Source organism: Neomonachus schauinslandi, chromosome X, assembly GCF_002201575.2.
Source record: "Neomonachus schauinslandi chromosome X, ASM220157v2, whole genome shotgun sequence".
NCBI lineage: Eukaryota > Metazoa > Chordata > Mammalia > Carnivora > Phocidae > Neomonachus > Neomonachus schauinslandi.
In genome coordinates this window covers 110,649,951-110,663,176 of record NC_058419.1, presented here as the reverse complement: position 1 = coordinate 110,663,176, position 13,226 = coordinate 110,649,951, and the positions used below count along the sequence as shown (strand labels likewise).

At 44.4% G+C, this 13,226-nt stretch overlaps 1 protein-coding gene across 3 annotated transcripts in view; it reads right to left on the bottom strand.

Annotated features, from left to right (window-relative positions):
- MAP7D2 (MAP7 domain containing 2) overlaps positions 1 to 13,226 on the bottom strand; it is a 113,711-nt gene that overhangs the window by 17,675 nt on the left and 82,810 nt on the right. For 2 of the 3 annotated variants that reach the window (XM_044911711.1, XM_044911712.1), the window contains one exon: positions 507 to 775. In XM_044911711.1, the coding sequence (XP_044767646.1) occupies positions 507 to 775 (269 nt within the window). The remainder of the gene's footprint in view (positions 1 to 506; positions 776 to 13,226) is intronic. The other variant, XM_044911713.1, reaches the window with a different exon arrangement.

Genomic DNA, 13,226 nt, shown 5'->3' with positions numbered 1-13,226 from the left:
TGCTACTGGGATGAGCACAATTAGCCACTGAGCAGAGAAGTTGCAATGGGACAGCTGTGACCCTGTGACCATATTTCCCGGTGGACGGTAGTGGAAAGGTGGGGAGGAGAGACAGGGTGGATAGCATGATCCACAGGAGCCACCACCGCAGTGCCCATCTGGGTGAACTCACTGCATCTAGCGGAAAAGCTTGAAGGACTAAAGGAAGACCTTCTCTGTGGGAAGTGCTGATGCTGGCTGGAAGCAGCTCAACACCCCTATGAGCTTCCAAAGCCATGACCAGTGTCAGTCTCTCCTCCAGGAGACATAGGAGACCAAGGAGAAGGATTCAGGGGCAACGCGCAAGCCTGAGAAAACAGCGTAAGGGCATAAAGTTGTCCCAGGGAAAAATCTCCTTCCCTCTCTCCCTCCCACCCCCACACATGAGACTCCAACATGGATCCGGGCAGAGAGAGAACCAGCTTGTAAATCCAAGCCCTGGGGCAGCATTGACAAGAAGGGCTTACCTCCGCTGCTCTCGGCCTTCCCTCCTGTGGCCACATGCTTCTCAGTGACATGCTTGTCCACCACATGTTTCTCTGGGGCTTCCTCTCCACACAGGCCAGCTGCCTGCTGAGCCAGGGCACCTTCCCTTTCCTTATTGCTCTTCTCTTTCTCTGCTTTCCTCTTGGGCATTTCCTGGCTGGGAAAGGTGGGAAAGCGGTACTTCACAGGAGACCCTGGGTATGGCGGCTTCGTATTCTTTGGAGACTGTGGATACGCTTTTGAAGTTGCTCTGGAAAGCCAAAAACGTGCCAGAAGATGATTACTGAGCCTGACCACAGAACCTTCTCTGGGTTCCTAACAGGCTTGGTTCCAAAAATCCATCCAAAAGGATGAACAATTTCATCCTTCAAGAGGAACAAGTGGAACGCTTAGCACACACTCAAAAGTCCTTGAAGTACTATCACCCTAATAGCAATATAGGCATCTATAAGATATCCCTGGTGGAAGGGACAAGATTTTAGGAAGCCCAGCCATGTCCCAACTTCACTGAAGTTTGACTGACAACGTAAGGATAAAGTGTTAGGCACTGTCCTACCTCTTTTCAAATGAATACCAGGGTTGGATCTGGCTTCAGCATATGGCAATGGATGAGCTCTTTTTTTTTTTTTTATTGTGGCAAAATACACATAAGACTTACCATCTTAGCCATTCTCTTTCTTAAGATTTTACTTATTTATTTTAGAAAGACAGAGACAGACACAGAAAGGGCAAGGGGGCGTGGGGGGGGAGGGGCAGCGGGAGAGGGAGAGAATCTCAAGCAGACTCTGTTCTGAGCATGGAGCCTGACATGGGGCTTGTTCCCATGACCCTGAGATCATGACCTGAGCCGAAACCACGAGTTGGGCCATTAAATGACTGAGCCACCCAGGTGCCCTTTAGCCATTAAGTGTACAGTTCAGTGGCATTAAGTACATTCACAATGTGGTGCAACTATTACCACCATCCATCTCCACAACTCTGTACCTATTAAACACTAACTCCCTATTTCTGCCTCCCTCAGCCCTTGGCAACCACCCTTCTGTTTTCTCTCTGTAGGAATCTGACTACTCCAGGTACCTCACAGAAGTGAAATCATACAGTATATGTCCTTTTGTTTCTGGCTTATTTCACCCAACATAATGCCTTCAAGGTCCTTGGTTCCTTTTCTTTAAATTCACCTTTACTGAAGTATGATTGATATCCAGTTCCTTTTTATATGCCAAGGAGCAAATTCATCCAAGAGGTGGGGAGAAGAGGTGCCCTTTTTTTGAGGTTCTTAAGGTTTAAAAGAATCTCTCCTGCTACTGGAAAGATGTGAAAGCTGAGAACAAGCCTACTGTCACTCAGGGAAATACTGCTTTGTTAAAATGCAGGAGCCTGTCTTATGTTGAAAAAAGGTCCATTATAAGTACACTGGTCTAGGCTTGGCTCCTGGTGCGTGCTAGGTGTTGAGGATACAGGTAACAACCTAGCTTCAGAAGTTGATTTTACCCAGAAGGTTGCACAGGGAGGAAACATTTGCAGAGTTCCTTTAGGAAGAAGTAATCTGTACATAAATTACAAATCGTCACTCTCAATCCTGTAGCAGATTGAACCATATGGAACTGCCAGTGTTGAACTGTTTTTGATCTATGAAAACAGCGAGAAAAAAAAATAGCAACTCAACATAATATTAAAGGCCAATTTATCACCACAGGCTTAAGAGTTACCTAATCAGAGGAGGGGGGAAAGATGGCAGAGGAGTAGGGGACCCTATTTCAACTGGTCCCGGAATTGAGCTGGATATCCACCAAACCACTCTGAGCACCCACAAAACCAGCCTGAGATGTAAGAAGATCTGGATCTCTACAAACAGAATATCGTAGGCGGTTGGTTTTGAGGTACGAAGCGGGAAGCCGTGATTCCACAGGCAGATATCAGAGGATAAACGACAGTGGGAGGGAGCCTGGCCGTGGGGATCCTACACAGCCGCTGAGCGACAGCCTCGTGCGCTCCGGACAGGCACAGACTCGCAGACCGGTAGCGGCGGGGAAAGGACTCTAGGGCAGCCCCCCGACCCCCGGGCAGAAACCCGGAGTGGCGGGGTTGCGCCTGCAAACAGCAGCCCCCCGGACGGAAACCCGGAGCAGCGGGGTCATGCCGGCTAACTGCAGCCTCCCTGACGGAAACCCAGAGCGGCGGGGTTGCGCGCGCGAACTGGGAGCGGCTGGCGGTTTTAGAAGCACAAAGGGCAGAGACGAGCCCCAACCTGGAGGCAGGACTGGGAGCGCTGCGGAGGGGTGCACAACCCAGGCCGCTGCAGTTTATAGCAGCACGGACAGAAACGGAGACAGTGTGGCCTGGAGAGCTCACTGAAGAACAGACTAAGGTCTCTCTGCTCTGAGGCAGAGGGTTTGAAACAGTCTCTTCGGCTCTGACTCACGGAAGAGACGTGGAAAGCCGCCAGGGAAAGCCACCAGAGAATAAAAGCCCCAAAAACTGATTCCTGCTGAGCCCATCCCCCGCCACAGGGGCGCAGGGCAACTCCGCCCCAACAGGGTTGCCTGAGTAACAGCAGGGCAGGCCCCTCCCGCAGAAGACAGGCTGGGAAAACAAGAGGCCAGCAACCCTAAGGTCCCAAGAAAACAGGTGCATCTTGCTTGGGTTCTGGTCAATAATTCGGACTCTATACATTCCCTCAAACACCCATCAACAGAATGACTAGGAGGAGGAGCCCCTAAAGTAGAAAAGACTCAGAGATTATGACTTATGCTGCAGATTTACAAATGGATGCAGATATAACCAAGATGTTGGAGATGGAATTCAGGCTAGCAATTGTGAAGACAAATGGCTAGAATGGAGAAATCAATTAATGGAAACATAGAGTCTCTAAGGGCAGAAATAAAAGGTGAATTGGCAGAACTTAAAAATGCTATCAATGAGATCCAATCCAATCTAGATAATCTAACAGCTAGGGTAACTGAGGCAGAAGAGAGAATAAGTGACCTGGAAGACAATATAATAGATAAAAAGGGAAAAGAGGAGGCCAGGGAAAAACAACTCAGAATCCATGAAAATAGAATCAGAGAAATAAGTGACACCATGAAGTGTTCCAATGTCAGAATAATTGGAATCCCGGAGGGCGTGGAGAGAGAGAGAGGACTAGAAGATGTATTTGAGCAAATCGTAGCTAAGAATTTCCCTAATCTGGGGAATGAAACAAACATTCGAGTCCTAGAGGCAGAGAGGACCCCTCCCAAGATCAAGGAAAACAGGCCAACACCCCGGCATGTAATAGTAAAACTTGCAAATCTTAGAACCAAGGAAACCATCTTAAGGGCAGTTAGGGGGAAGAGATTCTTTATGTACAGAGGGAGGAACATCAGAATAACGTCAGATCTATCCACAGAGACCTGGCAAGCCAGAAGGGCCTGGCAAGACATATTCAGGGTACTAAATGAGAAGAACATGCAGCCAAGAATACTTTATCCGGCAAGGCTTTCATTTAGAATGGATGGAGAGATGAAGAGCTTCCACGACCGGCAGAAGCTGAAAGAATATGTAACCACTAAGCCAGCCCTGCAAGAAATATTAAGGGGGGTTCTATAAAAGGAGAAAGACCCCAAGAGTGATATACAACAGAAATTTACAGGGACAATCTATAAAAACAACGTCTTCACAGGCAACATGATGACAATTAATTCATATCTTTCACTAATCACTCTCAACGTGAATGGCCTAAACGCTCCCATAAAATGGCACAGGGTTGCAGATTGGATAAAAAGACAGGACCCATCCATATGCTGTCTACAAGAGACTCATTTTGAACCTAAGGATACATCCAGACTGAAAGTGAAGGGATGGAGATCCATCTTCCATGCCAGCGGACCTCAAAAGAAAGCTGGGGTAGCAATTCTTATATCAGACAAATTAGATTTTAAACTAAAGTCTGTAATAAGAGACACGAAGGACACTATATCATTCTTAAAGGGTCTATCCAACAAGAAGATCTAACAATTGTAAATATCTATGCCCCCAACATGGGAGCAGCCATCTACAGAAGCCAACTGTTAACCAAAATAGAGTCATATTGATAACAATACATTAATTGTAGGAGACCTCAATACTCCACCCTCAGCAATGGACAGATCATCTAAGCAGAAAATCAACAAGGAAACAAGAGCTTTGAATGACACACTGGACCAGATGGACCTCATAGATATTTACAGAACATTCCACCCTAAAACAACAGAATACTCATTCTTCTCGAGCGCTCATGGAACTTTCTCCAGAATAGACCATATACTGGGTCACAAGTCAGGTCTCAACTGATACCAAAAGACTGAGATTATTCCCTGCATATTCTCAGACCACAATGCTCTAAAACTGGAACTCAATCACAAGAAAAAATCTGGCAGAAATTCAAACACTTGGAAGCTAAAGACCACTCTGCTCAAGAATGTTTGGGTCAACCAGGAAATCAAAGAAGAACTTAAACAATTCATGGAAATCAATGAGAATGAAAACACATCGGTCCAAAACCTATGGGATACTGCAAAGGCGGTCCTAAGGGGGAAATACATAGCCATCCAAGCCTCACTCAAAAAAATAGAAAAATCCCGAATTCACCAACTAACTCTACACCTTAAAGAACTAGAGAAAAAGCAACAAACGATGCCTAAGCCACGCACTAGAAGAGAAATAATTAAAATTAGAGCAGAAATCAATGAATTAGAAACCAGAAACACAGTAGATCAGATCAACGAAACTAGAAGTTGGTTCTTTGAAAGAATTAATAAGATCGATAAACCACTGGCCAGACTTATCCAAAAGAAAAGAGAAAGGACCCAAATTAATAAAATTACGAATGAAAGGGGAGAGATCACGACTAACACCAAGGAAATAGAAACAATTATTAGAAATTATTATCAACAACTATATGCCAATAAACTGAGCAATCTGGATGAAATGGAGGCCTTCCTGGAAACCTATGAGCTGCCAAGACTGAAACAGGAAGAAATTGACAACCTGAATAGGCCAATAACCAGTAACGAGATTGAAGCAGTGATCAAAAACCTCCCAAGAGTCCAGGGCCTGATGGATTCCCTGGGGAATTCTACCAAACATTCAAAGAAGAAATAATACCTATTCTACTGAAGCTGTTTCAAAAAATAGAAACAGAAGGAAAACTTCCAAACTCATTCTATGAGGCCAGCATTACCTTAATCCCTAAACCAGGCAAAGACCCCATCAAAAAGGAGAATTTCAGACCAATATCCCTGAGGAATATGGATTCCAAAATCCTCAACAAAATCCTAGCTAATAGGATCCAACAATACATTAAAAGGATCATCCACCACGACCAAGTGGGATTTATCCCCGGGATGCAAGGGTGGTTCAACATTCGCAAATCAATCAATGTGATAGAACACATTAATAAGAGGAGGGAGAAGAACCATATGGTCCTCTCAATTGATGCAGAAAAAGCATTTGACAAAATACAACATCCTTTCCTGATTAAAACTCTCCAGAGTATAGGGATAGAGGGAACATTCCTCAAGTTCATAAAATCCATCTATAAAAAACCCACAGCGAATATCATCCTCAATGGGGAAAAGCTGAGAGCCTTTCCCTTAAGATCAGGAACACGTCAAGGATGCCCACTCTTGCCACTATTGTTCAACACAGTACTAGAAGTCCTAGCAACAGCAATCAGACAACAAAAAGAAATAAAATGTATTCAAATTGGCAAAGAAGAAGTCAAACTCTCTCTTTGCAGATGACATGATACTTTATGTGGAAAACCTGAAAGACTCCACCCCCAAATTACTAGAACTCATCCAGCAATTCAGTAATGTGGCAGGATACAAAATCAATGCACAGAAATCAGTTGCTTTCTTACACACTAACAACGCAACTGTAGAAAGAGAAATTAAAGAAACGATTCCATTTACAATAGCACCAAAAACCATAAGATACCTCGGAATAAACCTAACCAAAGAGGTAAAGGATCTATACTCTAGGAACTACAAAACACTCATGAAAGAAATTGAAGAAGACACAAAAAGATGGAAAAATATTCCATGCTCATGGATCGGAAGAATAAACATTGTTAAAATGTCTATGCTACCCAGAGCAATCTATACCTTCAATGCCATCCCGATCAAAATTCCAATGACATTTTTCAAAGTGCTGGAACAAACAATCCTAAAATTTGTATGGAATCAGAAAAGACCCCGAATCGCCAAGGAAATGTTGAAAAAGAAAAACAAAGCTGGGGGCATCACGTTGCCTGATTTCAAGCTATATTACAAAGCTATAATCATCAAGACAGCATGGTACTGGCACAAAAACAGACATATAGACCAATGGAACAGAATAGAGAACCCAGGTATGGACCCTCAACTCTATGGTCAAATAATCTTTGACAAAGCAGGAAAAAACATGCAATGGAAAAAAGTCTCTTCAATAAATGGTGCTGGGAAAATTGGACAGCCACATGCAGAAGAATGAAAGTCGACCATTCTCTAACACCATTCACAAAGATAAACTCAAAGTGGATGAAAGACCTCAATGTGAGACAGGAATCCATCAAAATCCTAGAGGATTTTGATTCAGTAACCTCTTTGACATCGGCCACAGCAACTTCTTTCAAGATACATCTCCAAAAGCTAGTGAAACAAAAGCAAAAATGAACTTTTGGGAGTTCATCAAGATAAAAAGCTTCTGCACAGCAAAGGAAACAGTCAACAAAACAAAGAGGCAACCCACAGAATGGGAGTAGGTATTTGCAAATGACACTACAGATAAAGGGCTAGTATCCAAGATCTATAAAGAACTTCTCAAACTCAACACCCATAAAACAAATAATCAAGTCAAAAAGTGGGCAGAAGATATGAAGAGACACTTCTCTGAAGAAGACATACAAATGGCTAACAGACACATGAAAAAATGTTCATCATCATTAGCCATCAGGGAAATCCAGATCAAAACCACACTGAGATACCACCTTACACCAGTTAGAATGGCAAAAATGGACAGGGAAAGAAACAACAAATGTTGGAGAGGTTGTGGAGAAAGGCGAACCCTCTTACACTGTTGGTGGGAATGCAAGTTGGTACAGCCACTTTGGAAAACAGTGTGGAGGTTCCTCAAAAATTTAAAAATAGACCTACCCTATGAACCAGCAACTGCACTCCTGGGGATTTACCCCAAAGACACAGATGTAGTGAAAAGAAGGGCCATATGCACCCCAATGTTCATAGCAGCAATGTCCACAATAGCCAAACTGTGGAAAGCCAAGAGGCCCTTCAACAGATGAATGGATAAAGAAGATGTGGTCCATATATACAATGGAATATTACTCAGCCATCAGAAAGGATGAATACCCAACTTTTACATCAACATGGATGGGACTGGAGGAGATTATGCTAAGTGAAATAAGTCAAGCAGAGAAAGTCAATTATCATATGGTTTCACTTATTTGTGGAACATAAGGAATAGCATGGAGGACATTAGGAGAAGGAAGGGAAAAATGGGGGGGGAATTGGAGGGAGAGACGAACCATGAGAGACTATGGACCTGAGAAACAACCAGGGTTCTAGAGGGGAGGGGGGAGGGGGGATGGGTTAGCCCGGTGATGGGTATTAAGGAGGGCACGTACTGCATGGAGCACTGGGTGTTATACGAAAACAATGGATCGTGGATCACCACATCAAAAACCAATGATGTATTGTATGGTGACTAACATAACATAATAAAATTGAAAAAAAAATTAAAAAAAAAGAGTTACCTAATCAGGTTCTGATGGTAAGGAAAAACGTGAACAAATCAACATTATACTTGGTCTTGAAATGGAAACTAATCGTCAAGTGGTATGTGGATTAGGTAAAATGCAGGCCAGTTTTCCAGTGATGCTCTCATGCTAAAAGGCCAGCTACACATGCCCAGGAAACCACCTTCTTTTAGTCAAAGCCAGACTGAGGGCCACATAATGGTGTCATACTCGACCCAATGAATACAACTTGAACCTGATTTGAATTTTTAAAATTCTGTTTCAGTATCCACCGTTTTACTGATTTACTGATAATCAGTCCAGGTCTCACTTCCATGGTAGGCTGTCTGTCTTTATGAACAGTCTGCTCCCAAGCTGGACAGCTCTGGCCCCAGAAAGAATAGTTTCATACTGGCCATACCAACTTCCCTGTGTCATCATCCTGTAGGCTTGGGGCCACACAGAACCCCTGTGACAACTTGTCCACATGGATGGTGCCTCCTCCCTGCAGACTGTTCTCACTCTGCCTTTGGGCTCAGCTGACTCAGGCCCACGATTCCTAAGGGACTTCTCAGCAACCAGGTGTTTCTTTCCAGTTGCACCATTTAACCCTGATTTTCTAATTTTGTTCCTAGACTCTTACAAAAAAAAAAAAGAAGAAGAAGAAAAAAGAAAAAGAAAAGAAAGTCATGCACAGAATCCTGCCCTCTCCATATACGTATCCATATATGTACCAGGGTTTTTCAACCCTGCTGTTATTGACAGTTGGGGCTGGACCATTCTTTGTTGTAGGGCTGTCCGTGCATGTAGGATGTTTAGCAGCATCCCTGGCCTCAACTTACCAGATGCCAATAGCTATTGTCACCCTCAACTCCAGGTTGTAACAACCAAAAATGTCTCCAGACATTGTCAAATGTCCCCTCAGGGACGAGGTCACCTCCAGGTGAGAAGCACCTGAGTGATACATACATACAGCTACCCCCCACACATTCTATCTATATAAAGCTGATAAGAGTAGAGCTATTCTGGTTGGAGAGGCGGTGTCCTAATCCCCACAGTCACCCCAAGTCACAACTATGGGCTTCCTGAGAGGTAAGTAGTAGTGGCTTATGTGTTTTGACAGAGTCACAGCTGGATCCCTCACGGCTGGTGAGACTGAGCAAAGGTGCTGGACACATGCAGCCCAGTCCAACCACATTCACTCTGGGACTTGCCTATAGCAAGCATGCACTCTGAGCTTCTCGGAGCAGTGCCTGAAGAGGTGGGCTCTACCCAAGGGGGCCTGCAGTGTGCTGGTGCCTCTGCCAGTGAATGAGGAGATGGATGAGAAGCTCTTCTGCAGACACAGCTCCCACCATGAGGGTTCCCAGGGATGGAATGGGGGGAGCGAGTAAGAAGCCTGAACTGGCTGCAGGCCCAATCCATTCTATAGTCCCCTTAGCAGCCAGAACACCTGCGTGTGGATCCTGATACACCCCAGGGTCTGGTTTAAATGGCTCACTATCAGAAGGGAATGGAATGTGATGAAGTCACACCCTCAGTCAGTATGCCTGGAACCTGTAGATGGAGATGCATGGCAGTATACAATCCCAGGGAGAAAAGGCCGGAATGGCCTGGATGGGGGAGGTCTGACAGCCTCAGGTCAGCTTAGCCCTGAGCAGTCTTGCTTCAACAGAAAAGTCATGCAATGGTTCTGTTCACACCACAGACTGTGAGGTTCTATTCTAAGTAAATATGCAGAATTAGAACACACACACATAAACACACATACACACAAACACAACCTTTAAATTAGAGAAGTGTAGGCATTACAGATTATTTTTTATTTTTTTAAAGATTTTATTTATTTGACAGAGAGACACAGCCAGAGAGGGAACACAAGCAGGGGGAGTGGAAGAGGGAGAAGCAGGCTTCCTGTGGAGCAGGGAGCCCGATGCGGGGCTCGATCCCAGGACCCTGGGATCATGACCTGAGCCGAAGGCAGACGCTTAACCATCTGAGCCACCCAGGCGCCCCACAGATTATTTTTTAAACAGCAAGTAACCAAAATACAGAATACAATCTTAAAAATTTCCTATTTATCCCCATTTATGTAGTTTCCTGCTCATCCTGTCTTGCTACTTTTCTATATGGATTTAGGACTTTTTTAGGTTCTTCCAAGAGATGCTGGGCACAGGCATCCTGAACCAGGTGATATTGGTCTGGCAGGCTCCAAGCTCTCTGGCCAGCCCTGCTCACTACTGCAAACCAAATGAAGTCTGGCAAAGTTACTATTATTATTATTTTTTTAAAGATTTTATTTATTTATCTGACAGAGAGACACAGCGAGAGAGGGAACACAAGCAGGGGGAGTGGGAGAGAGAGAGAAGCAGGCTTCCCACGGAGCAGGGAGCCTGATGCGGGGCTCGATCCCAGGACCCTGGGATCATGACCTGAGCTGAAGGCAGACGCCCAACGACTGAGCCACCCAGGCGCCCCATTATTTTTTTTTTTTTTTTTTACAAATTCCTAGAAATAGGTATCTTTAGCTGTTGAAAGAAATTAAGTATTAATTGATCGGGGAACTTACCATGCTTTCACAAAGAAGTACTTTCTCATCTACTCAAAAAGTATCTATTTGACTGCCACAATAACCTGGTGAGGTAGGTGGGAAATTACTATTACTCATATCTGAGATAAGAAAACCATAAAGTCCTAAGCATTTAAAGGACCTTTCCCAAGAGATGTTACCAGTGAGACAGCCAGGGCTGGCCCCCAAGTCATTTGATTCTTCATCTTGTTTTATAGGCTTCCCATTTTAATTTTTTAAAAGTTCAATACCTCTGGGGCGCTTGGGTGGCTCAGTCAATTAAGTGTCTCCCTTCAGCTCAGTTTGTGATCCTGGGGTCCTGGGATCGAGCCCCACATCGAGCTCCCTGCTCAGCAGGGAGTCTGCTTCTCCCTCTCCCTCTGTCATTCCCCTTGCTTGTGCACTCTCTCAAATAAATAAATAAAATCTTTAAAAAAAATAAATCCAGCCACTTTCTTTAAAAAAAAAAAAAAAGTTCAATACCTCCAGTGATTAAAGAGCTAACAAAAGGGATTCACAAATTTTGCTGGGGTGGTAGAGACAGGTCTTCCTGGTGCACAAGGTAGGATTATATAATATTCTGAGGTTCCATGACTGGTAGGAAATATGAGCAAACCCCTCTGTAAGTAGAGCAGCAAACGTAAGTGTTGAGAGAGGGCTGTTACACTTCTGGATGTGAGGTTACTGTAAAGCAGAACCCCAAAGGACTTTTTTCCTCCACATCTTGGAATCTAATTCTAGTTTCTCTAAAGCCACTTGACTCCAGCCATAGTGAACAGAGCCCACCCACATGATGGGAGGGGTCTCTGGCCTCCTCATCAGCACAGCTTGGCCAACATTCTGAAAAGTCAATGTTTATGGTCAGAGTTTATTACTTTCCAGGGAGGAAAAGAGCAATTCTATACCAAAGAAACTTGTGGATACCACCTTAAGCCAGTGATCAAAGTTACCATCACCAGTAATGGAACAACCTGACGTCATGGCCTCCTGATATGATGTACTGAGAAGGAACCAACATGCCTTCTGCGGGATTCTTGCCCCAAGTGCACAACCTGAGTCTAATCATGAGGAAACAGTAGACTGACCCAAATTGAAGGACATGCCTCAAAATATCTGGCCTGGGGGCACCTGGGTGGCTCAGTCGTTAAGCGTCTGCCTTCGGCTCAGGTCATGATCCCAGGGTCCTGGGATTGAGCCCCTCGTCGGGCTCCCTGCTTGGCGGGAAGCCTGCTTCTCCCTCTCCCACTCCCCCTGCTTGTGTTCCCTCTCTCACTGTGTCTCTCTCTGTCAAATAAATAAAATCTTAAAAAAAAAATATCTGGCCTGTACTCTTTAAAAATGTCAAAGGGTCCTGGGATGGAGTCCTGCATCGGGCTCCTTGCTCAGCGGGGAGCCTGCTTCTCCCTCTGCCTGCTGCTCCCCCTGCTTGTGCTTGCTCACTCTCTCTCTCTCTCTGACAGATAAATAAAATCTTTAAAAATCTCAAGGTCATGAAGAAGAAAGGCTGAAGAACTGTTCAAAGTTCAAGGAGACCAAGAAGACAAAACAACTAAATGCAATGTGGGAGCCAGGGTTGGATCCTGGACGCAGGGAAAAAAATGCTATGAAGAATCTCGCTGAAAGGGAGGCAAGGGCAAAAATGAACTATTGGGACTTCATCAAGATAAAAAGCTTTTGCAAAGCAAAGGAAACAGTCAACAAAACCAAAAGACAACCAACAGAATGGGAGAAGATATTTGCAAATGACATATCAGATAAAGGGCTAGTATCCAAAATCTATAAAGAACTCATCAAACTCAACACCCAAAGAACAAAGAATCCAATCAAGAAATGGGCAGAAGACATGAAAAGACATTTTTCCAAAGAAGACATCCAAATGGCCAACAGACACATGAAAAAGTGCTCAGTATCGCTCGGCATCAGGGAAATCCAAATCAAAACCTCAATGAGATACCACCTCACACCTGTCAGAATGGCTAAAATTAACAAGTCAGGAAATGACAGATGTTGGCGGGGATGCGGAGAAAGGGGAACCCTCCTACACTGTTGGTGGGAATGCAAGCTGGTGCAGCCACTCTGGAAAACTGTATGGAGGTTCCTCAAAAAGTTGAAAATAGAGCTACCATATGATCCAGCAATTGCACTACTGGGTATTTACCCCAAAGATACAAAAGTAGGGATCCGAAGGGGTACGTGCACCCCGATGTTTATAGCAGCAATGTCCACAATAGCCAAACTGTGGAAAGAGCCAAGATGTCCATCGACAGATGAATGGATAAAGAAGATCTGGTATATATATACAATGGAATATTATGCAGCCATCAAAAGGAACGAGATCTTGCCATTTGCAACGACGTGGATGGAACTGGAGGGTATTAT